The sequence below is a fragment of the Mastomys coucha genome, unplaced genomic scaffold (assembly GCF_008632895.1).
Source record: "Mastomys coucha isolate ucsf_1 unplaced genomic scaffold, UCSF_Mcou_1 pScaffold15, whole genome shotgun sequence".
NCBI classification, from domain to species: domain Eukaryota; kingdom Metazoa; phylum Chordata; class Mammalia; order Rodentia; family Muridae; genus Mastomys; species Mastomys coucha.
Window position 1 is genome coordinate 11,850,337 of NW_022196897.1, and position 25,586 is coordinate 11,875,922.

The 25,586-nt window shown below is 41.0% G+C and overlaps 2 protein-coding genes across 5 annotated transcripts; one reads left to right on the forward strand and one right to left on the reverse strand.

Moving 5' to 3' along the window:
- Positions 1-995: 995 nt before the first annotated feature.
- Positions 996-8,479, reverse strand: Il36b (interleukin 36 beta). Of its 3 annotated transcripts, none has more exons than XM_031373306.1 (5): positions 8,332-8,479; positions 7,236-7,321; positions 6,605-6,712; positions 3,045-3,184; positions 996-2,236 (listed from the first exon to the last, which is right to left on the reverse strand). In XM_031373306.1, exons 2-5 carry the CDS (start codon positions 7,312-7,314, stop codon positions 2,024-2,026), a joined length of 540 nt encoding a protein of 179 aa, XP_031229166.1. In that variant the 5' UTR covers positions 7,315-7,321; positions 8,332-8,479; the 3' UTR covers positions 996-2,023. The 3 variants fall into 3 exon arrangements, with proteins under 3 accessions (XP_031229166.1, XP_031229167.1, XP_031229165.1); XM_031373307.1 differs by having other exon boundaries at positions 7,236-7,317; positions 8,239-8,479; XM_031373305.1 differs by having other exon boundaries at positions 8,239-8,479.
- A 7,359-nt stretch (positions 8,480-15,838) lies between these two features.
- Positions 15,839-21,074, forward strand: Il36rn (interleukin 36 receptor antagonist). Of its 2 annotated transcripts, XM_031373309.1 has the most exons (6): positions 15,839-16,022; positions 16,148-16,272; positions 16,376-16,428; positions 18,529-18,614; positions 19,699-19,826; positions 20,037-21,074. In XM_031373309.1, the coding sequence occupies exons 3-6, from the start codon at positions 16,397-16,399 to the stop codon at positions 20,259-20,261; spliced, it is 471 nt and encodes a 156-aa protein (XP_031229169.1). In that variant the 5' UTR covers positions 15,839-16,022; positions 16,148-16,272; positions 16,376-16,396; the 3' UTR covers positions 20,262-21,074. The 2 variants fall into 2 exon arrangements, with proteins under 2 accessions (XP_031229169.1, XP_031229168.1); XM_031373308.1 differs by lacking the exon at positions 16,148-16,272.
- Positions 21,075-25,586: the final 4,512 nt, after the last annotated feature.

Here is a 25,586-nt window from a genome sequence, read left to right on the forward strand (position 1 = left end):
ATTTCAAGTTGTGATTTAATTTTCTGTGTAAATTTTGATGAACTTTTAAACATGTGATCATGTATTCGGAAAGATACTTAAAGGCTAAGGACAAAAGAGTCAGAACTGGGACTGAGGTGAGAGGCTTAGAGGTGAGAAGACATGAGCTGAGAGAAGAACTTAGCTGAGAGAGGAACTAAGCTGAGGAGAAGTTTTTGGACAGAACACCTTTTAGATTAGAAGGAGAATGCAGCATGGAATAACTTAGATAGGAACTATAGGTAACATAAAAAACTAATAGAGCAATGTGCAGAATGCAGAGGGAAGGAGGAAAAAAGAAGATGCTGCAGAGAGCTCAAGGAGCAGGCAGGCTTCTCCTTACCATGGGACAGAAGAGGTCCCATGGTAAAGGACAAGGCAGGCTTAGTCTTATTAAAGAAACAAAGCTTTTTTTTCTTACAAACATGGGTTTAATTCATTTAGCATTAAAAGGGTAGAAGCCTTTTCTTTCTCTATGTAATAAAGACTGGAGCTCCATTTTTCATCTAGAATGAGTGAGTTCTTTCTGCACCAGTGCTTGGTCCTTTGCTCCATATGCATAAGTATGGATGTGTGTATAAGCATGTAATTGTGAGAATGTATGCATGTGTGTGTGTGTGTAAGTGTGTAATTGTGAGAATGCATGCAAACTGGGCCCAATTGGGTATGAATGGAAATATATGAATGAATAAAATGAGCATGCATGAATCTGTATATAATTTTTGTGAGATTATGCATATTTACTGATGTAAAAGTTTTTCCTTGTGTGAGTGTTATTCTTTCCTGGTTCAACAGAAGTTTATTGCTCCAAACTTCCCCATAGCCCACAAGAAAGAGGCATCTGGACAATAGGGAAAAGGCTCTAGCAATTAATCCTTTACTTAATCTCCTGCTATTTTAGGATAAGATGCTAAACTGCAGTTTCTGGCCTCAGAGAATCACAGAAGGCAGGTCAGCTATAAAAGCGTAGTGACTTAGACTTAGATAAGTAAACTTTTTATTATACAGCAACTCTAAATTTCTCTTAAGACAATGTCTTAGCCTTCACCAATGCTCTTCCCCCTCTGCTGCCACAGGAAGAAAGGAAAAGAAAGAAGACACACACCCTTGGGGCTGGCCCCTGGCATCAAAGCCCAATCCCAGTGACACAATTCCTCCAAGAAGACCACACCTACTCCAACAAAACCACACCTCCTAAGCCTTGTAATCCTTTCAAACATTCCATTCCCTGATACCTAACCACTCAAATATGAGTCTACAGGACCATTCTTATTCAAACCACCACACTCTCACAAAATAAACAACTTACTTAAAAGTATCCACATAAATATTTCTAAAATTCCAGACAACACAAGAAATTATCTGAGCTGACCCTTCAATTTCCAAACACATTATAAAGGAAAATAAAGACAGTATAATTAATTTGAAATTCTAATTGATGTGAATGACTCCTTGAAATTTGGATTCATTTTATATTCACTTTGGTTAACAGTCACTACAGTGCAAGTATACACTGTGTGTCAGATTATTAACTGATGATGTTCTGAATTTACCTCAATTACCAAGACATAGGATATGTCTTTTATGTTGCCTCATTCTTGACATTTACCTTTTAGTTATTTATCATCCGTTTAAATATACATAATGTATTACAATAAGCATACATAAAATGAAGAAGGAAGAACCTTGCATTGAGGATTTGGAATCCACATGTCTGCTCCATTGGCTGCTGTGAGAAGAGGGAGAGAGAGTTGCATGTAAGAAGACTATGACTTGACTGGACTCGGTAGCTGGATGGATGGTGGACATGATCAGAAAAGAATGAAAGTGATTGTTGGGCTTCATGCTGGAATGATGTTCAAAGGAATGGCATTTTGGACATGGATGTCTGGAGAAGGGGTGGCATGGTTGTCATCTAAGATGCCTTGCTATGTTTTCAAGTAAAAGCTTCTCCAACAGTTTGATTCTTTGGCCTGGAACTCGCCACATGTGGCCCACTCTGGATTTAATTCTCAGACTCTAAGTAGAAGTTAGTGTTATTAGCTTCACCCCTCTGCTGTGTGAGGATGATTGTCTGTCTTGCTGTGGAAGAGCTGGCTATAAACCAGCCAGGATAGAAGACTGACTGAAAGACAGAAGTGGAGCCCTCTATGCCATGGTAGAAGAGAAAGGCTTTCTGTGCTTTTCCCTCATTGTACAAATTCATGATGTCTATATCCTAGGGATAAAACAAAAAGAGGCTTGTTAATTAAGAGTACCAGTGAGAGGGGCCCCAGTAACTGAGCAGTGGGTGCACATCATGGGAGTAACTATTATCCAATTGGAGGGATAGGGATTAGGGATTCAGACAGATGAAACATAATAAGCTATCAAAACAGGCACACACAATTTCCAATAACCCGTCTTTCTCCCAAGATCCTGTGATACAGAGAGTTACTGATTCTTTGAAGCATTGTGTTCCCTAGAACAGAATGGGGTAAGGGTGGGTATGCATCCTGGTGTGCATCCATCTACAGGTTCATGCCAGCCAGCCTAGAGTCCCAACCTCTGGGTGAATTTATGCATTATAATTTCCATCATTAGTAAAGGATTTGGGTTTTAATTATAAATCTTTTCTTTTAGCACACCAATATGGACATGTACTATTAAAAAATCCAGATTAGCGATCCTTTGCTAACTGTGGCATATTAGCATCTCTGAGAATATCTAAGAGGAAGTTATCCAGGACTAAGGATGGAGAAGGCACTGTTCCTTAACTTTGAAGAGACATTTCCATGGCTTTGATACTCTGATTTCACAATATCTTTGCCCTGGAGTTTAAAAAAAAAAAAAATGTTATATCTATTATCTATTCAGCAGCATTGTTATTTATTTAGGGACCAGGCAAGAGGAAGTTCCTTCCTTACTGGGAATGATACAAGCTTGCATGGCTATACTGTTATACTCTACTATAGTAGGGCAAGTGGTAAGTCGCCTTAGACAGAAGACTACGTGACTTATTTCAGTCAGTGACTGCATCTACTCACCTTAAGCTGCAAAGTTGGTTTGCCCTCGATCTCAGCACAAAAGAGGCAGAGACTTCTGCCCTTGATTCCCAGGAAAACTAGATTACCTTTCTCTTCATCTTGGAATTCCGTGTCTCTACATGCTATCAAGCTAAGAATGACTAGAAACACAAGAAAAATTGGGAAGATGTCAGACTTCAAGCACAGATAAATCCAGTCTCTCACCTCCCACCCTGACATCCCTCTAAATCAGGGATGGTGAGAATCTTTCTCCATCCAAGCTCCCATGTTAGCCACATAATAGTGATTCTTCATTGCTTTCCTGAGACTTTTTTCTTCTTGATACCAGAACCTCAGTTATCACCTGGGTCCATTGTTTCTCCAATATCAAATAAAATATCTTGTTATCCTTGCATCTAAAATAGTAATATAGTCATGCACTTATGTGGCCTACTATTTATGAGTAGAAGTATGCCATAGGGTTTCTAAAATTGCTCCTTAAGACTAGACTCACCTAAAAATACTTTGTCACCTTTAGTGTCATCTTGTTACCTCATCAAACACTTAAATGATAGCTTAGGTAAATTTGAGGTTGCTGAGGCATAAAGGTAGGATCCTTGGCCTCTGGTGGCATCATGGAACCAACATGGGACCCAGCCTGAGCTGGCCCACTGGTTTTATATATATGGAAGAAATATACCACTGTGTCATTGGAGTTCTCATTGTGTGAGTTTTCTTTGATTCTTGGTTGAATTTAACTATTTAATAATTTAGGATGAGATTCCCAAGAGTTTTGGTATTCTGTATCTATTTCTTAATAGAGGACAGGAAAAAAATCCATTCAAGAACTACTTAATACCCACCCATGTAAGGCAAAGCACTATGTGGGCACTAGAGATTTGGCTTAGGGCAAGACACACATCATCATTTCCTATAAAAGGTATAAACTATTGAGAAAATTGGAAGATATGTAAAAAGAAAAATAACCAAAAACTCTGTTTGGGGAGAAGTGACCAAAGCCTGGAAAAACAAAAGTAAGACCAGATTTAGAATACTTCTCTGAAGAAGTGGATTTCAAGTCCAGATAGTAAGGCTAAGAGAGAGAACACCCATATGAAAAAATGGAAACTGGACAGTGGAGGGGTTGGAGAGAGATCACAACATGAAAAGGAAGTCCCTTGCATGCAAAAGAGCTTCTATGTTCAAGGATCTGAAAGCAGAATGGTGCACTTAGGCCTCTTCCTCTCCTCCCGTGCTCTCCCATGAGCAGACACTCAGACATGACCATATTCAATCATATGTATTAAGAGGGTTGTTCAAAGTTCTGCTATGTAGGGAATAGATGAAACTACCCAAATTATATGGGGATGGGAGGCAGTGAGGGAGTGATGATGGTGACCCAGGTTGTAGGAGGTTGTATCTCACAAATGAGGTATATTGTCCACAGAATCATTAGTATGTACCAGTGGGTTGAATCATCCCTGAATCATCAAGGGTGCCTCCTATTCTTGAGGTGTGAGTGAACAAAGTGGGTGGTAGTTACATTAATAAATCTTCTCAGCAATTTTCAGAAGATAGATCCATGATTTGTTTTGAGGACACACAAAACTAAAGATGTTGGAAAGGACAGGAGTAAAACATTCAGAGGACTTTGTTGGGAACATAAGTGGCAGAGTGATGAGCATAGAAGTCACATACTAAACCAAGAGATAACTTGCCGTCCCTTCACAGGCATTGTATTACAGCAGATAGAGCTTTGAGGAATCCAATCATTCAGATATCTCCAAGAGACTATGAACCAAAAAAGTCTAAAAGAGAAGACAGTAACATACACAAGAATAATTGTTCTTATAGAAGAGAAGGTGAAGGCTGTTCAAGACTAAGTAATCCATCATTTTCCAAGTTCTTCAAGAACAGAGGTGTGTTCTTTAGGTGTGGGTGCTAGAGGTGGCCTTGGAAAAATGAACTGAAGAAAATGAGACTGAAATCTAGATGTCAAACTTCTTTGTAAAATACCATATATAGATTTTTTACTCATGTATATAGCAATATCTTTGAGGAATAATAACATGTATGATTTATCATGAAATTAAAGAAGTAGTTTAAAAACAGTTCATTTGAAATTTTTGTAGCATGTAATACTGTATGTAATAATACTATGTATATGATATTTGTAGAAAAATTGTTAATAGTAATTATATTTAAGGAAGGAGTTCATATAATATTTATTATTATCTTTCTCTTCTTGAAAATAAGGGTACAGATTATGTAACAAATTTAAAAGATGACTTTAAATTGTTTAATAAAAACTATGGAAATTACACATGCTAATTATATATTTTAAGTATATGCAGGTATATATACCAAAGCAGGAAGGAATACCAGCAAACTCTATTCTCTTTCCAAGAGGAAGAGTAGCCAGTATTAACAATTTGTAGTATATTCTTCCAAATAGAAAGTTTTGTATAGCACATGTGCAAACAGAATGGACTATGTTATAATTGTGTCCAAGAATCAAAGAAGGCAAGTTGTATGAACAATCTTCCATTGAAATGTGTCTGTGATTGTCACAAGCAAACAGAACATTGTTGTGCTTTGAATATGAAATAATCCCTCAAAATCTTGTATACTGAAGGTTTGAAGCCCACCTAGTGGCACTATTGAGATGTGATCAGATCATCAGAGTTCTAACCTCACCAATGCACTAATCCATTAGTGAGTTCATAGTTGAATGAGGTAATGGACACAGGACCTAACTGATCACTGTTGATGTTTCTTTAAAGCAAGAAGATTGGAACCTTCCCCTTACTTTCTGTCCACCATGAGATGAGTAACTCTTTCCTACATACCATGTGTCTGTCTTTACATGGACCTAACAAATAAAGGAGCCAGTAGAAGGCTCTGAAAACTCTGAAATTATGGACCCAAATCAACCTTTAGGTAGTTTTAAAATTATTTAGGTGGTGGTGAGGATAGTCTGTCCTACTATGAAAATCTGACTAAAACAAGTGGTGGTAGGGATAGGGTGGTGGTGGGAATCAATAGGTTGTCTTAGTATTAAGACTGGGAATATGATCTAAGAGGTCTGTTGGGGGTGGACAAGGTAAAGTGAGGAGACAAATAAAATATGAAAGTTTTAAAGAAATGAGACACGGCTGAGATGGATTGATTGCCTTTCGATGGAAAAAAGGAATGTTTCACCATTATTAGAAGAGGATATAACAAGAGAGAAGAGTGTGTAAGCTTGACGGTGGAAAGATGAGAGAATCTGAATCTATAAACATGTGTAGATACTAGTTGGAATTTAGAGGAACACCATTCTAAAAAGAAGCAGTGATTGTGGGAAGACAAATCTTTCCTATCTGAAGATGCTTTTGTGAGGGGAATTCCTGGCTCCCTGCACTGTCATTTCTATGTATAGGCTTTCCTATACATAGAAGGGGAACCACCATTTTCTTCTTGCCTCTCCTCTGAACATAAGATTGGTGACCAGGGAAGGAGCACCACAAGGTTTGTGCAGGCTGATGTCCACTCCCAGTGGAACTGGTGGCTCTTTACCTGCACCATCACATACCACCTACCAGGCTTGACATTGTTGCTAGCAGGAACTGCTGTTAAAGAATTTCCAGTCAGGACCCACACCATCTGTTGTGAGTCATGAACTCTGAAGGTTCTGGGATATTCCTGAACTGCCAGATAACAGAAAAACATAAGACCCATTAGTCTTAATGTTTAGGGTCCACTCTAATAACAATGAATTCTGAATTTCTGTGATAGGTATTGCTTTGAGAAGACATGGCCATAAAAACAAAGGAAAAGGAAATAGGGCAGCCTGATTTATAGATCAAGGCACAGAAAAGAACTGAATACACTCCTGGTTGCAAGACATGTTCAACACTTGCCAGTTCTTATGGAGTTATCTTTTCCTTATTTATAAAGTCTCTACATGGCAACAATAATCAAAAACTATTAACCAAGCATAAGTATGTTGTTTAATTTTTTTCTTTACTATTTTAGTCAAAATGAACAAACAATTCTAAATACAACTAATGAGGAAAGATCTAAGTGCCTTGAGATTTCAATATTATACCTCTGAGTATTTTAGCCAGAGTAAATAGATTTGTGGCTAAGAAAATGAAGCAGGACCCTTAAACCTTATTGTCCTCGGTGAGATTAGGAGATGGTCCAAATTGATTTGTGATTTCTACTTACGCTCTTTTTGGGTATCCTTTGACTCAGACCTCTTTGAAGAAGTATAATGTATACGAGATTGTGGAGGGGAAGCCATCATTACCTGTCTGAGAAAGAAAGAGAAAAGAAAAACATTTTTTTTCTTAGATGTTCCTAGAATCTTATGAAATTCTTTAGTGAGAACTTCCCTAAGTCCTCACCCCATATTCACATTAAAATGTTTTAATGACTTGTCTGTTGTATTTATGTACATGAATATTTTGCTTGCCTGTATGTACATGCACCATGTGTGTGCCTGTTACCTGTGAAGGTCAAAGTAGTCTGATCTTCTGGAACTAGAGTCTCAGACAGTTGTAAGTTGCCCACTGTGAGTGCTAGGTTTGAAACCCTGAGCTTCCACAGGAGCAGCAAGTGCTCTTAAACACTGAGCCATCTTTGTAGCATACGAATTACTATTTAAAGTGTACTAAGAATATATTTCAAGGACAGTAATCCCTAAGTGGAATTTCCCATCCCTTTATTCACTGGTCTCCAGGCTATGATGCTTTTGAAATGCCATCCACTGCCACATCTGGATGGTACTTCTCACAGGTACTTCTTTTGCATTGAATCACCAGGCTTAGGTGAAAGCAGAGTGTACTTGTCCATCTCTGTTCTAGCTCTCCCCACAGCTAGTGAATGACAGTTCTTCCTGATTTTAAACTGAGAATTCCTGTGCATCTGGCAGCAAACCTGTCCCTCTGATTTCTATATTCCTTCACTCATCTCCCAAGAGACACCACCAAGGATTCTGCATGTGGTATCCATAACCCCATCAGAAGTTTGTCTCTCTAGACATGTCTAAGTATTAGATTCTGGTTAATAACACCAGGTATAAGAAGTACATATGCTTTTATAATGGCAACCAATTGTTCACCTTCCTGTAACCAAACCTTGCTTGAGAGTTGTCTTTAGGCAGGGAATAAGAACATTACAAGCAGCACTCTAATTATAAGAAACTCTACATTTCTCCATTCTCCAGTACCTTGTATCTTAGGTGAAGGCCACAGAAGCACCAAGGGCTGGACGGAAAGCAGGGAACGTTTTCCCTTACAAGGCTCTGAACAGCAGAAATTACCTTGGTCCAAAGAGGTCTTGTCTCTGGGATCAAAGTTTTGACTGCAGTTCTATATGCAGGCACTGAGGCCAGTCTGGGACTCCAGACCTTTTCATTATTAGCAAGGCAGTATGACTATTTTCTAACCCTGGGTGTGCCCACTTTAGCAAGAAACCTAGGCTGGCAAGAAGGGCCTGTGAGTCTCTGGAGGTGGGGCATGGAAGCAATATAGGTGTGGCTTGTCTAGGCTCCTGGGGCAATGAAAGCAGCAATCACAGCAGCAAGCAATTATGAAGAAACACAGGCTAGAAGTTGAGTCACGGTGGAGAACGTAGGTTCTGGACTGCCTTGAGTTACAGGTGTGGCTGTCTTGACTCGGTGAACAGCTTAACACCAAAGCCCTGTTTACATTGATCTGTGGCAAAGTCTAGTCCTGATCTCAGACATTTTACATATTTAATATGCTGCAACTCCTGACAGCTTCTTGTGTTTTGGATAAAGGTGTAAGAGCTCCAAATTACTGAGCAATCTTTTAATTCTTACACTAGTGTTTTACAGGCCGTCTATCTTCCTCATATCAGTAAACAAGCCCCAAGAGACAACAAAAAGATCAGGCAGCCAGGCATACTGTGCAGCCAAGTGTGAGGGCCAGTGTTTCTGCTGTTGGGTGCTGTGTGATGCGTTCACATTGGGTCTTGATCTTCTGCATACTGTATTAACAGAAACACAAAGGAGGCCTTGGGATTCACTCTGTGTGCACGTGCCAGACAAAGGTGCTATGGAAGACTTTCAGGTTTGTGAGTGCCTAACTCTGCAGGTCAAGTCATACTAGAAGGAAATCTTCCCCCTTTAGTAAACTTTGCTCTCAGGGAACTCTCAAATGTGGGTCATGGTCAGATTCTCTGACATCCACCATCATGTCTTCCCCTCATATTCTCTAACTACATTCCCTGTCTGTCCCTAGCTGTACCCACTTAGCCAAGAAACCTGGGCTAGCCCTGAGGACCTCTGAGGATTTGAAGGGAAGGAAGGCAGGGAAGCAATCCAGGTGTGACTGTTTTGGGCTCTTGGAGAAACTAAAGCAGCACAAAACACCAGAAAACTCTTTCTCCTTGGACTTAAATATCCACTCCTGTTCTGTGTGAGACTGGGAGCTCTGCATGCCTTTCAATCTAGTTGGCAGAGACAGGCCAGACCAAAATGAATGGAGCCAGACTCACACATTTCCTGATCCAGCAGCTTTTGTCTTTAACTTATGGATCATTTCAGTTCAATGTTAGTTTCTTCCCAGCAATGGACAAACCTTACAATCTATGAACATGGAAGGTCGTGTTTGGTCATGAAACCTGCCTCGGATTTAGGTCAAAGTAAGTTTGGCCTCTGCCATATTGTCTTTACTATTGGGACAGATGCAGAAGAGGTGGGTAAACAGAGAGCAGGAATTTTGACCATAATTGGTACTATGTGCTGACCCAGCTCTTCCTAGGCTCTGCCTCATTCAGTCCTTAAATCTCAGTGGGGAGGGAATTGTCATCCTCTACACAAAGAAACAGAAGTTAGGCAGGATGGCATGTTGTATGAGAGATATGAAAGAAATCCCCCAAGACTGATGGAAATAGTGAAGGCTATGCTGGTGCTGATGCTAGTGATGGTGAAGCTCTGCTTTGGGCAATAATGATGTAATTGGCACTCAAGTTCCTGCCATGTGCCAGGAACTAAACATGTATTAACTCATTCAATAATATTATTTTCATTTTTAATTTTCACTTTATATATAGAAATCCTAAAATCCATAAATGTCTTAGGGTTTCTATGGCTGTGAAGAGACTCCATGGTGACAATGGCCTAAACCTCTGAACCATAAGCCAGTCCCCCATTAAATGCTTTCATTTATAAGAGTTGCTGTGGTCATGGTGTCTGTAGAAGGAGCTGAGAGTTCTACGTCTGGATTGGCAGGCAGCAGGAAGAGAGATTAACACTGGGCCTGATTTGAGCACCTGAGTCCTCAAGGCCTGCCCCCAGTGATACACTCCCTCCAACAAAGCCACAATTTCCTAATAGTGTCATCCCTTTGAGTCTATGGGGCCAATCTCTTTCAAACTACTACAATAAAGATTATGTAACTTGACCAATATTCTAGAAAGAGACAGGTTTAGACTTGATCTGATGTAGCTTGTACATACAAATGTTTATTAATTATGTAAATAGTAGTAAGTACTTTTTTGCACATAACAGTGTCAGTCACAAATATTTATTATCTGCTTTCATAATGTAAATGCAGCTATAGGCAATATTTCAACAAATAAACTTGATTGTATTACAGTAAAACTCGATTCATAAAATAAGAAGTACTGGGCTGATCTTGGCCCAAAATACAAGTTTTCTTTTTTTTATTAGATGTTTTCTTTATTTACAATATCTCCCTTCCCAGGTTCCCCTCCAAAACAAAGAAAAAATAATAAAATAAAATAAAAAGAAACAAAAATTAAAACAAACCCCTGTTCCCCCCACCCCCATCCCCTGCTCACCATCCCATCCCCTCCTGCTTACTGGCCCTGGCATTCCCCTACACTGAGGCATAGAACCTTCACAGAGCCAAGGGCCTCTCCTCCCATTGATGACCGACTTGGCCATCCTCTACTATACATATGCTGCTGGAGCCATTAGTCCCGCCATGTGTACTCTTTGGTTGGTGGTTTAGTCCCTGGGAGCTCTGAGGGTACTAGTTAGTTCATATTGTTGTTCGTCCTAAGGGGCTGCAAACCCTTCAGCTCCTTGGGTCCTTTCTCTAGCTCCTTTGTTGGGGACCCTGTACTCAGTCCAGTGGATGGCTGTGAGCCTCTACTTTTGTATTAGTCGGGTTCTGTCAGAACCTTTCAGAAGATAGCTATATCAGGCTCCTGTCATCCAGAACTTGCTGGCATTCACAATAGTGTCTAGATTTGATGACTGAATATGAGAAGGATTCCCAGGTGGAGCAGTCTCTGAATTATCCTTCCTTTAGTCTCGGCTCCATAGTGAGTCTCTAAAACCCCTTCCATAGGTATTTTGTTCCCCCTTTTAAGAAGGAACGAAGTCTCTACACTTTGATCTTCCTTCTTCTTGAGTTTCTTATGGTTTGTGGCTTGTACTTTGTGTATTCCGATCTTCCGGGCTAATATCCACTTATCAGAGAATGCATACCATGTGTGTTCTTTTGTGATTGGGTTATCTCACTCAGGATGATATTTTCCAGGTCTATCCATTTCCCCAAGAATTTCATAAATTCATTGTTTTTAATAGCTGAGTAGTACTCCATTGTGTAAAGGTACCACATTTCTGTATCCATTCCTCTGTTGAAGGACATCTGGTTGTTTCCAGTTTCTGGCTATTATAAATAAGGCTGCTATGAACATATGATCTTTAAAAAAAAATGGAGGAGGGAGTGTCTTAGTCAGGGTTTCTATTGCTACACAAAACATCATGACCAAGAAGCAAGTTGGTGAGGAAATGGTTACTGTTCATCACCAAAGTCAGGACTGGAACTCACATAGGGCAGAAACCTGGAGGCAAGAACTGATGCAGAGGCCATGGAAGGATGCTGTTTACTGGCTTGCTTTCCCTGGCTTGCTTAGCTTACCTTCTTATAGAACCCAGGACCACCAGCCCAGGGATGGCACTACTCACAATGGCCCGTCCCACCTTGATCAGCAATTGAGAAAATGCCTTACAGCTGGATCTTATAGAGACATTTCTTCAACAGAGGCTCCTTTCTCTGTAATAACTCCAGCTTATGTCAAGTTGACACACAAAACCAGCCAGTACAGTGGTGCAAGTCTTCAATCCTACAACTTGGAAGGCAAAGGTAGACAGATATTTATGAGTTTGGGTCAGCCTAGTCTACAAATAAATTTCAGTAAAGTTCGGGCTACATAGCAAAATTCTGTCTCAAACAAACAAAAAGAATTTGTGTGTGTGTGTTCCTGAATGTATATATGTGAATCATTTAAGTACAGTGACCATGGATTTTAGAATTCAGCATTAGATCCCATGGAACTGGAATTACAGTAGTTATAAGCTGCCTGATACAGGTGCTAAAAACTAAACTCTGGTCAGTTGCAAGAGGAACAAATGCTCTTAACTACCAAGACATCTCTCCAGTTCCCTAATCCATGTTCTTAACTACCACATCAAAAAAATATCTATAAGCATCAAATCTCTCTGGGAAATGAAATAATGATAAAGTATCAGACAGCTTCTTAGTGTTTGTAATGTGAGAAAAGATATCATTCATTCTGGTTCAGTATCTGTGTATAGAAATATTCTATACTAGGATGATCCAAAGGCCTGGGTTTCATTCATCTACAGAATTGACAGAGGAAAACTCCCCTATTGTGAGGTTTATTAGCTACAGCTGAGCAGGGAGGCAAGTTTACGGTACATAGCCACAGAGGAGAGACAGTTAGCTAATCTCAGCAGGAGTCATTCTAGGGGAGCAGTCCCAGGCTGCAGTCATCTGAGATGAGGGACCTGTGATTGATACTTTCTGAACATACTGGTTTTAGCTAAATGTCAACTGTCCATCAATATCCATATTAGGCCAGGAGAAGACCTTGCCATTTCCATGAGTCTGAAGGTTTTGATCCATGACATGGCTGTGCTTATGGCAACAAAACACATTCACCTGGGACATCATTTCTCCACAGTGTGGGCCTCTCTGTGGGGTCACTTGAATGTCCTTGTCATATGACAGCTGACTTCCACCAGGTGAATAATCCAAGAATAAGCAAGGAAAGTTGCAGCCCCCTCTATGCCCTAGCTGCAGAATTGATGCAGTGTTTGCCACCACAGAACCTGTTTACTGGAAACAAGCCACCAGGGTCAGCCTCCTCTCAAAGGAAGACAAATTAAACAACATCTCTTGTAAGATTATACAATAGTTTTTTTTTTTTATTTTAGTTACCATATAGTTTCTATATGACATCTTCATGTGTGTATATTGCTATATTAGCTCGTGGTCACTTTCTTAGATTATCTCTCCCCCTATGACAAGCCCCTCTGAAATAGTCAAGAAACCATGGACATGTTTTAAGTCTATCCAATCCACTATTGTTTCCTTGATTTATAAGAAAAAGAGAATTATTTCACTCAACTCCAAAGCCTGGACAGTCAAGGGTGGCACTTTCACCTGATTTAGTCCTCATCACTAGTGAAGATTCTTCAGAAACCAAAGAAGGCAGGTTAGGGCACTGCCCACTGAAAGAAGCATATGCAGGAGATCGAGCCAAGTTGGCTTTACAGTGGATCCACAGCCCAGATGAACTTGATAATCTCATGAACGTGATAATCCTAACTAAATTAACTCATCCTCTAATTTCAGCATGTGTTTGCACTTCATATATGTTCGTTAAGTATGTAAAGTAATGGGTTCCATCATAGCATTTACACACATGCATACGAATATGCTTTAATCATAATAATTCTCTCTATGACTCCTTATGATCTCTTCTCCCTCTTTTCTGCTTCCATATCCTTAATAATTGTTCCCTTAATCATTCTTGTTCTTTTGTCCTAGCTATATTTCACAAGTGAGAGAAGTTATACATTACTTGTCTTTATGAGATTAGCTTATTACATTTAACATGAAGAGCCCCAGTTCCATTTTTCCTAAAGTAACAAAATTTTATTATTGTTTATGGCAGAATAAGACTTCATAGGATGTGTACACCACATTTTCTTCATCCATTCACTCACTCATGAGGACCTAGGCTGATTCTATAGCTCGGATATTGTGAATAGTGTAGAGATGAACACCAGCATAAGTTTCAATGGAGATACTAAACCATGGGCATATATTGGGACCTAATACATATTAATCAGCCACTCAGACCAAGGGATATGTTCTGGAGCTATCTAATTGTTAGTGAAGTTGTTGTACCAGAAGAGATCTGAGCCCTATACTGATATCACTTTCATTTTATGTGTGGAGACTTTGATAATAAAGGTTGTGTGCATCCTTCCATTTATGCATGCTTGTATGGGTCTTTACATTTCACAGCTCAATTCACAGTAGCAATGCTGGAAGAAACATCTCTTCTTGCACATCCCAGCAAGCTTGCCAGATCCCTGCAGGCCATCCACACACAGAGACATCATTCTGTCTCAGGAAGAAGGTAGAGATAGCAGTATTTGGGCCTCATGGCACTGTTCACTAGACACTTGGACACAATTCACATGATACAAGGAGTCAGGGAAGGTGCCTGGGCAGATGATATTTTGCCCAGTTTAAAAAAAAATTTAACTTTATATTTTTGAGAATTTCATACATGAGTACTGTATTTATACCATGTCTATAACTATTCCTATATAACTTCTGTTCTCTTTCAAAACCATAACCATTTCTTCTATAACTTTTATTTTTACACACATGTGAGTGCACACACTAGCACACACATACACACAAGATACTTAGTCCATTTTGTGTTGGCTGTTTGTACATGTTTTCAGAGCTGACCATTAGGGAACTCATCCCTAGAGAATTCTCCATTTCTCATCAGTAGGGCCTTGTGAATTTCCTCATCCACAATGGCATGTCAACTGGTGTAGTTACTATGTATGTCTTGCTTAGGTAAGCACATCACTTGAGGTTTTTTTAGTACAGTATCCCTGTCATGTCTAGAAGACACTAGCTTACAGTAGGTGTCCTAGTTGTCTGGCTTTTTTAATGAAACAATATTGTCTTCTCTGACAGATAAGAACAATCTTGCTTAAAACTCTACTTTCTGTACAGGCTGATTCTTCCTAAAACTCTGTTGTTTTTGCAAATACTATATAGTGTTATTTCTACTTAATCAACTAATAGTCCATCTGACAATTTTGCATAAGACAGCTCTACATTCAATTTACTTTCCTGAAAGACCTTTGCCACAGTAGCAATCAATAGTTTGCAGGAGGATTCAAAACTTGAACATTTTTGTTATGTACTGATGCTTATGTTTAATTCTGTTAGTCTGTAGAGGTATTAAAAACATATTAATTATTTTATATAATTACATATTATTTTACTAACTAAGTATTTAAGACAGGCAAAGTATAGAATCGTAGCAGTTTGTCACACATAATCTTCTATAGCAAAAGCAAGCAAGCAAACAAGCCCAGTTATAGGAAGAACCAATACAAAAATAAGTGAATGAGTAAATGTGAATGATGCTATGGTTATACTCTATAGAAGACTATAGAGCTATGCAGACTTACAATGTCATTATCATGTTTGGTATAGGAAAAGATTCTGCTAAGTTCCTACATAAAAATGGGGGTGAAAACATATAGTTTCTTTGTTATTGTTGTATGGAAAGCTGCCTGTGGTTAAATGTGTTCTAAGGAAAAGGTGTTGACACTGTTGGTTTTTTTTTTTCTTAATGCATCCAAAGGCAAGTAAGTATGCATATTTTTCTTTATTGCTTGTCTGGATTTTCTGGTTTTTCTACAACTATTGCCTAAACATTCCTAAGCACATCTCCGCCTCCAATAGCTCCACAAGTCTGGCAAAGGCAGGAAGAAGGGACTGAAGCAAGGGAAGGAGAAAGGGAGAGAAGAAAGAAGGTTGCTCTGGCTTTCTGGATCTACTTCCTGAAGCAGTTGAGTGGGCCTGGCGAGTTGGGAAGGCCAGAGGTAGTGCTCCCAAGTCCTTGGAAGAAGGCTGACTGTTGAAGCTTTCTTCACTGAGAGATAAGGTGAGAGCAACAGCAGATGCTTTTGGAAGTTTGGGATGGTGTGAAACCATTCTGGGAAAACCTGCTCCTCCCTAGTGAGTTTCAGGCTCCTCCCTGGATCATTAGTGTATTTCATGTACTTAAAGGACTACGGCATCTTGGAGGAGCAAGCAGACAGCTACAGGCTTCTACCTGGAGAAAGGGGAGATCTGATGGATGCTTTGTCAGCTCTTTCCTGACTTCCAGATCCAGAATCTCCTGCTTCACACAGGCTGCTCATATACTGACGGGCTCTGGAGCTGGCTTTCTACTTAGGCCTCAGATTTTCCAGCCTTGTCTTTGCCTAAAATTTCCTGCTGTTTATTTCAAAATAGGGTCTACATACTGTGAAGCTCATGATGGTCCTGAGTGGGGCACTGTGCTTCCGGTGAGTATTTGGTCATCTGATTTGGTGGTGTCCTCAGAAAAGTGAGTTTCAGGTAGACAAGAAGGGTTGTCACAGGTAGCTGGGAAGATGGGACCAATACTGTCCTTAGAGCTCTTCTGGCCTTCTTCACACTGGGGAAGAACTGAACAGGATCTTCACAGGTTCCTGATTCTAAGTGTATGGGATAAGGGATGGGACAATTAACTAGACAGTCTAGAGCTGCAGCCTGTCATCTTTGGTGCGGAGAGTCAGGTGTCCTTTAGAGAACTCCACTATTGCCTCCCATGACAATGAATTGCCATCAGCCCAGTCACTGTACTAATTCCTCCATGATCCTTGCTTGGGATGGAAATAACAGTCCCTCCCTGGCTCAGAATGTTACTACAGATTTTACAGCAGCAGATGACGATGCTCCTTACTTTCACTGGACTCAGTTTATAGCTTGCCAGCCTTCTGTATCTGTGGTTTCTACAATCACATATTCAACAAACTGAATTGAAAATATTAGGAAAAAATTGCATATGTGGTGAGCATATGCAGATCTCCCTTAAATAGCAACATAACTATTTCTATAGTATTTGAATGGCATTAAATATTGCAGTACTATAGAAATGGTTAAAGTATTCAGGAGGATGTATATCGTTTATAACCATTTTATCTAATGGCCTTAGCTCCTGTGGTTTTTAGTATCTGCAGGGGTCACAGAACCAATTCTTATGCTACCAAAGTATTGGAGAATTTCCTGAAGTGTATCCTCTGAGGCTCAGCCCCATGAGATGGTTTGTGCAATAGTGTTCTCTGAGTGAGTGAGGGTGTGGAATGATACCTCATCACCATGTTTGGATGGGAAGATGGCTCCACAGAAGATGAAAGAAGTTCATGCTGGGAAAATGTAACTTCCAGAATTCATACCCTCAGAATGCACATAAAAGCCTGGTGGTTGACTGAAGCCAGCCTCTAATCGCAGCACCTAGATGGAGAGACAGGAGATCTCTGGGGCAAGCTGACTAGACTAGTCAAATTGGCAAGCTCCAGGTTCAACAAGAGTCCCTGCCTCAGTAAATAAAGTGGTTTAGGGTTAAGAAAGATATCCAAGGTAGAACTGTGGCCTTCATGTATATGCTCAAACTTGTGGGCATGCATACTCATACACCAACACATTCATGAACATGAAGACACACATGCACACTACACATGCACACACACTCACAGAGATGCAAAAAATGTTTGACTAGACATCAAGACAGTTTTACACTGCCTTGAGATCTATTATAGAATAAAATTTCATCTTAACAATCTCAGAAAATCAGCTGAGAAGCAACTTTGAAAAATAAAACTTTAAAGAAAGTCCTCAGGATAGAATATATGGCCAAATTGATGCAAATATGCTTTGAAGTATTCAGTCAGATTAGAAGTGAGAGGTAGAGTTGGTGGAACTATGAGTGTGAGGCCAGCTTAGTCTACATAAGGAGTTTCAGGCCAGTTAGGACTACACAATAAGATCCTGTCTCAAAAACAAAACAAAACAAAAAGCTGAGCATCAGATTAATTAGGAAGAGGCCTGGTGTTATTTAACCTACTGTCGTGGTTTAGCAATGAAGAGAGTCATACACAGAGCAAGCAAGAATTGTGTTTGTTCCAGCTCATCTCCAAACCTTCTTGGTCAGAATTAGCACAGGAAAGACCCTCTTCTGCTCACGGAGGCCCCACAGGAGTTAAACATGTCCAAACAACTTTCAGGTCATCAAGACAGGCTTAAGATAAGAAGCCTGTGAATTAGAGTCAATGAAGGTTGAAGAAGAGGTGTCCTGGCTTTGACAAGCCCAAGGCTCCAACTCATAGAGTCCCAAGAGAGCAGAGAGAATATAAAAGATTTAATATGGTGAAAGAACAGACCTCAGACACAGATGGAAGGAAGGGGGAGGGTCAGTCATCTTGCAGAGCTAGGACCAAAAGCTGTGTATGACTATGTCTGTAACAGTAGAAATAGAGGGAGACAAAACACCTGAATTTTGGGGACCCTTCTGGAGCCAAGGCAAGGAAGGATGCCTTTCCGTATCCTTTATGGAATCCGTATCTTATCCCTTCCTGGTGTTTCAGAATGAAGGATTCAGCCTTGAAGGTATTGTATCTGCATAATAACCAGCTGCTGGCTGGAGGACTGCACGCAGGGAAGGTCATTAAAGGTTAGTATCTATGAGTCCTATGTCTCTGTGCTCTCTAAGGGTATGTGCTTAGCATCTCTTAAATTGTTCTGTAAACCAATGGCAGCTCTGCAGATCACAGGACCACCAAGTCAGATAGGGAGTCACAAAACAGGCTTTAAACAAAGCATAGGCCCCGGTGAAGCTTCTGTGTAGAGGTAGAATATTTTCCAGGACAAATGACCTGGTTCTGTCATAGGCTTTTGAATATTCTGCCTCTCTAGGAGCCAATACTGAGCAGAAGACTAGAGTAGATCTTCATTCCCAAGTAGGTGGGCTCTGCTCTTCCACCCTGCTCTCTAGAGATCCCACAGTGGGGAGACTTGGACAGTAGCTGCCACCCTCTGGCCTCCTGCTTACTTATGGTGCCCTCAGATTTTGGCAGGCCTTTCTAGAACATTGCATACATGTTTACTTGGGCATCCTTATGAGGTCTGAAGGCTATACATACCCCTTTGTTGCACTGTGTATACATGTGTCTATGAGAACACTATGTGAGGGTTTATCTGTATGTGAATGCATGCATAAGCTCATGTGTATAAATAGGTGTATAAGTATGTGTGTGCATACAATATGCACATAAGCATTGTATTATGTGTGCCTATGAATGTGTACATATTTTGATTATGTGTAATATGTATAGGGGTACATACATATGTGTAAGTATATCTATGTATATAGTAATGTATGTGTGTGTGCATATGTATACGGTGTGATGAGTGATATACAGCGAAGAGTTAAATCCTTTTCTGTTCACAGGAGCTATATAACTCTAACAGGACAAGACAAGATGCAGAAAAGAGACCTGGGAGCCGAGAGAGTGGTGGGAGAGGTGGAATTTAGAGAATTTCTCAAAGTTTGGCTTTAGAAAAGAGAGACTAAATGGGAGGTTTTACCTGTATTCCTATGCTTTTGTTTCTTGTCTGGGCCAGGTGGGAGGAGATTAGTCTTATCCATGTCTTGGAAAGCAGGATGCTTCACTCTGGTTCCATTACCCTTAAGTCCCTACTCAGAGACAGTGGACAGAAAGAAACCCAAGCTCCTACACCTTAGCTTTTTCCTCTAGGTGAGGAGATCAGCGTTGTCCCAAATCGGACACTGGATGCCACTCTGTCCCCTGTCATCCTGGGTGTTCAAGGAGGAAGCCAGTGCCTAACTTGTGGAACAGAGAAAGAGCCAATTCTGAAACTTGAGGTGAGTCTTACTGCAGCATCTTTGTGTTCTGGGCCTCGGCTAGGAAATGGCAGAGAACACTGGGGCTGCCACGAAGTCTAAGTACATTTGGATGCTGGTGAAGGAACTGCTGATCCAGCACTCTCTCCTCTCTAAGGATCTTTCTCTTGCCCAGCTTAGCCTTTCCGTTTGCCCACTCCCGTGTCTCATCCTCATGTTCCCTTTGTACAGCCAGTGAATATTATGGAACTCTACCTCGGGACCAAGGAGTCAAAGAGCTTCACCTTCTACCGGCGTGATATGGGCCTTACCTCCAGCTTTGAATCCGCTGCCTACCCAGGCTGGTTCCTCTGCACCTCAACGGAAGCTGACCAGCCTGTCAGGCTCACTCAGATCCCTGAGGACCCCGCCTGGGATGCTCCCATCACAGACTTCTACTTTCAGCAGTGTGACTAGGGCTGCATCTTCCCCAAAACTTCCTTAGCAGAGGCAGAGTAGACAGTGGTGACAATAGAGGAGCTCCACTCCTCTCCTTCCCTACAGGACTCCTGCTTTTGACTTATAAGGTACACAGACACTCTCTTCTCCTGCATCCCAGTGCTGGTAAATCTTCTGGTATTTGGAGCTCAATGTGTAGATTCTTTCCAATTGGATAGTACTACCTCTGGTGTGGAATCCAATAGAAACCACATAGGACCAACAAAGAGCAGCATAAAAGATTCTTGGGGGAGGAAGAGGTAGGAATTGTTCATGCATAGTAAGATCTGACACAGTACCTCAGAAGTCCTGCCATTCCCTATTGTTTGAGAGAACGGGTGTCACCAAAACTTTCTCTGGCTGACTGGGCCCTTTCCCTCAATCTTGTTGATAACTGCAGCCTCTCTCATCTTTGCCTTTATTCTCTGGCCTGGGACTGAGAGGGTGATGTGATGTCAAGATAGCTGACAGAAGATGGCTAGGCACACTGTCCTGGTTTGAAACTAGAGGGACAATAAAAATCCCTATTTCTGGTCTCTACTCACATAAAAAGAAGCTTGTGAACATTAAGTGGGAAGAGATTGCTACTAAATAACATCTTGTAATTTCATCTTAATTAAAATATACTTCTCTATATTATATATTTTAAAAAGGATCTGGAGTGTTTAAATCAATTGCAGCCATGTCCAGGTTGGGGCAAGATAGGTGACTTTTCTTTTTATTTGTGCCTATTACCTTTTCCATTATGGAGGTGGGTTATTTGCATAATAATAAAAAGTAATCAATATGGAAGGAAGTGAAGCAGACATAGTTTCTGGTCATCCTCACCATCTGCTGGAGTTAAATCCAAACTGAGCTCATCTGCTGTAAGTGGCAGGAGCAGGGAGCAAGCCCCAGAAAATCTAGGAAGAATGTGAAGGTTTGTGCTAGAATCTCCTGGGTAAGGGATTTACAGAAGAAATAAAAGAAAGAAGAAAGGAGTACAGGGAGGGAGGGAGAAAGAGAAGGAAGAAGGGAGGGAGGAAGGGGAGGAGGAAGAGAAGGGAGGGAGAAGAAATGGAGTAATGGAGGGAGGAAGAAGGAAGGGAAGGAAAAGAAAGGGGAAAAGTTACCTTTGCTTTAACCTGGGATGGTGACAACCCCTGGGATTCCAAGGAGTTACAGCCAACTTCTGAGGGGGGCTACTGAAAGTTTCCTCCTCAAATTCATGTCCCTCCAAAATCTACTATGATCTTACCTAGGCAGAGTCTTTACAGGTAAAGTGCTGGACTAAATCTCACTTTAAAAATGAGGATGTAGACACATAAAGAGGCACAGGGGAAATGCCCGTGTGAGACCAAGGCAAAGGTTAAAGTGACTCAGCTGCCACCAGCCAGAGGGCCAGAGACGATGTGGATCACCAGAAGCAAGAAAGAAGGGAGGAAAGATTCCTTCCTAGGGCATCTGAGAGAGAAGCTTGCTGACACCTTGGTCTCAACCTTCTGGTCCTCTGCACTGTCACAGAATACATTTCCACTGTTGTAAGTTACCAAGTAATTGGTGCTAGCAACTGGAGGGACTGCATGGAGCTGCTAGTAGTCTCCACTTCCTCATGTTCACTCCCCCTGATGCTCTACCAGATTTACTTCTGGACTAGTGAAATATGGCAGAGGTGATAGCAGGCTACTACAGAGAGTGAATTATAAAAGACACTTTTATAGAGTGTCTTTTAAGAGTGGCTTTGGGGAGCCTGCTCTTTCTCTTTACACTGGGGCAAGCCAGTTTCTATGCGGTAAGCAGCCCCTTAAAGAGATCATATGAGGGAAGCTAGTTTCCCATGGACAACAGATGAATGTGTGAGCTCAGAAGCATGGCCTGCCCCAGAGCTATTGCCAGCCAGATGCTGTCTTGATAAGCATAAGAAACTGACGCAGAACTGCCCCACCAAGCTGCTCCACATTCCTGCCCCACATAAACCCTGTGAACTAACTATGTTGCTTTTGGATTCTACAGTAAGTTGATAAGCTATAGTAAGTAATAGTCAATGAAAGAGAAACAGGCGCAGTTACTTTATTATGATCAAAACTTTATTTCTCCAGTCTTTCCATTTTCCTTCTCAGAATTGACACTAGCCTTCACTAACCCAAATAACCTGTGTAAATGCTGATCATACTTCACTCATTAACTATTGCCTGTTCCCATACGGTCCGATTCCCTTTCGACCACAGCTGCATCTCCCACCTGCATACCAGATGTCTTTCATATTTCTACCTACAACATTGAGGACCAAGAGTGAAAGTAAAAAAAGAGGTCCATATCAGAACCCCAGGTGTTTAGCTGTAAAACTCACTCATCAAGCCAGCTTGACAGGTTCACAGTTTGTAGAAGGACCAGCAAGAAGGTGGACAGGACAGAAGAGGCAACTTCCACTTGTCCTAGAACTTTCAGTTCAGATGCATCTAAGCTCCCTGAGCAACAAGCAGCATCATTTCTATAACAGGCCTCTCCGAGATACTGAGCATGCAGACTCCAGGACATAGACCTCAGTCACTAGGCTGTGTTTCTGCACACCCCCTTCATACCACCTGTCTGTGAGTTAGTCTCACAGTGCATTCCTATCTTGGGATGCTGTACCCATCCCCTCCACCTACAGAAATCATTCACTTCTCAATGTCATCTCCTATAGGAAGTATTTGAAAAGATGAGAATCATGGTCATTTGCTATAACAATACTCTGTGCTTATCTCCCTGTAAAGAGTTGGCTTAAGGTCTCTGGCATGCACCTGACCTTAAGGTTGGATCAGCACCAATGTGTTTTTAAGCACCTAGCATAATGCTTCAAAATTTTCAGAACATGGCTTGTACAGAAGGTGTAAACTCACAATTCTGGGGCATCCGTTCACTTTCCTTTACACACACAAACCCTTGTAAAAGAGTAGTTTGAATCCCAACTCATTTTTGAAGGCCATCTTTTGTAGGGTGTCAGAATTTAAAAATACTTTAGCCCAGGTAAGCTCACATTTCCAAATCCAGAGTGAAAGAAGAAATAGAAACATCCTTGTGGTGGTAGTGATGGTGGTGGTGTGGAGGTGGTGGAGGAGGTGGTGGAGGAGGTGGTGGTGGTGGAGGTGGTGGTGGAGGTGGTGGTGATGGTGGTGGTGGTGGTGGAGGTAGTGGTGGTGGTGGAGGCAGTGGTGGAGGTGGCTGGAGAATATTTTTGAATTATCTCACAAATCTTAACCATAAAAATAATGAATTTCATTTGTGCTTCTCCCATGGCCTATAAAGCCCCTGATCTTGGAGTTGTTGGGGCAAAACCTGACCTTTGAAGTAGTTACCTTTGAAAATGCCATACCATACATTTGGCCACTTGTAGAGAAAGTTTGATGTCACATCTAAAGAGTTACTCTGATGCTCTTGTATCTCACATGCCCTTGACTTACAGCTAAGTATGACCCAGCTAAACTATAAAGTTCCTTGGCAATAGAGATGGCACCCTATGTGTCTTTGATGCAGCAGTATAAATGTTTGGTGAGCATTACTGATGTCCTGACAGGACACCTCACACTTTGGTACTTTCAAAAGAGGGATGAAAACTTGTGAAGAACATTGAAGAATGAATACTGGCAATAAAAGCAAAACTTGGTTAACCCAATTCTAGCTCTGAAACCATTTCCAGGGGTGGGAAGTCTTTTGTTTTGTTATTCACGTTACATCCTAATTACTGTCCTCCCGCCCAGGTCCTCCACCACCACAGACCTTTCCCCCTCCCCTTCTTCTCTGAGAGAATGGAGATCCCTCCTTGATATTCCCCCATCATGACACATCAAGTCTCTTCAGGGCTAGACACTTCTCCCACTGAGGCCAATCAGGGCAGCCCAGCTAGAAAAAACATATTCCACAGACAGACAACAGCTTTTGATATAGCCCTGTTCGAGTTGTTTAGGATCCACATGAAGGCTAAGCTGCACATCTGCTACACATGACTGAGAAGGCCTAGGTCCAGCCTGTGTAAGATCTTTGGTTCATGGTTCAGAGATCTTTGGTTGGTGGTTCAGACTCTGAGAGCCCCAAGGGTCCAGGTTAGTTGACTCTGTTGGTCTTCCTGTGGAGTCCCTGTCCCCTTCCGGTCCACAATCCTTTCCCCAACTCTTCCATAAGAGTGTGAGGAGTCTTTAAAAACATGAAGTGTTTATCTCCCCAGAGCAACACATGGAAATGAAAGATTGTGAAATGTAATTCAAAAAAAAAAAAAAAAGGAGAAAATTTAACAAGAAATAAGAATTTTCGTTCTCTGAAAATGCTTAAGAGTGTGGAAAACATAAACTGGATTCTAATAGAATGTAATTGAATTATTAATGAAAACCTATCAAAATTCTTTCACTACCTTGCATTAAAAAAATCTCTTGACATATGTGTTGTTGGCAAATTTTGTTGTTAGTTTAAAACCACAACAATAACAACAAAATAGCAAAATATGGGTCTCAGCCCCATCCATCTTTCCTCATTTCTTGTTCTGTGGTCATCTGGGTCTTGAGCTGACCCCCCACTAATTCCTCATCAAGTCCTTTGTGGAAATTTGCAGATGTCCCAAAAAGGAGAATTACAATAAGCCAGTTAATCTCCAGAGAACATTCTGTCGAATTATTTATCCCTAACAGTGGATGAGTAAAGGATGTATAATGGATGGATAAAAGGATTGATGTACAGATAAATGAAGGAATATGTAGATGATTAGATGGATAGATAACTTACTCAACAGATAAATAGAAGGATGAGGAAATAAATGAACAGATGGACAGAAGCATGTTATGTCAACTAGAGAACTGAGTCTCTTGGCCCTGCACTGTCCTTATATGTCTCATACCCCCTAGTAGCCAAGGGCCCATGGCTCCTGTGCCATCCGCATGCAAATCTAAGGCTGATACATTCTACAGCTGAGTTTCCTTAGATACTGTGTCTCAGTAAGTTTGTATCAACTAATTAAATCTGAAAAGCAAAGAGTTCCTTCTGATCTTAACAAACAGAGCCACACTCATGATGAAGTCAGTCCCTGCTTCATTGTGGTTCTCTGGATGCATCTGTCTTCCATCAGCAGTAATCTTTCCACTCTTGGTCCTTCTGACCTCTCCAGGTCTCAGACAGAACCTCATGGAGCATCAAAGATGTTTGACCCCAGCATTGTTTATCTAGCTGCAAAACCACTAATAACAGAGTCAATAACAGTAGCTACAGAGACAGCAGGTCAGTGTCTGGCCTCTGTCAAGGCTTTATGGGTGACTCTCTCCCCTTCCTGCAAATACTCATTAATCTCCCCACCTCCTT

Bases quoted from the DNA above. Each gene is read 5' to 3' on its own strand.
- Il36b (XM_031373306.1), bottom strand. From the start codon at position 7,314: ATGATGGCTTCCCCTCCACAATCTCGTATACATTATACTTCTTCAAAG. The intron at 3,185-6,604 runs GTAGGTGGTATG...TTGTGTTTCTAG, and splicing joins TAGCAACAATGTCAAGCCTG to TCATTCTTAGCTTGATAGCA. The intron at 2,237-3,044 runs GTGAGTAGATGC...TTTTATCCCTAG, and splicing joins AACCAACTTTGCAGCTTAAG to GATATAGACATCATGAATTT.
- Il36rn (XM_031373309.1), top strand. From the start codon at position 16,397: ATGATGGTCCTGAGTGGGGCACTGTGCTTCCG. The intron at 16,429-18,528 runs GTGAGTATTTGG...CTGGTGTTTCAG, and splicing joins AGTGGGGCACTGTGCTTCCG to AATGAAGGATTCAGCCTTGA. The intron at 18,615-19,698 runs GTTAGTATCTAT...TTTTTCCTCTAG, and splicing joins CGCAGGGAAGGTCATTAAAG to GTGAGGAGATCAGCGTTGTC.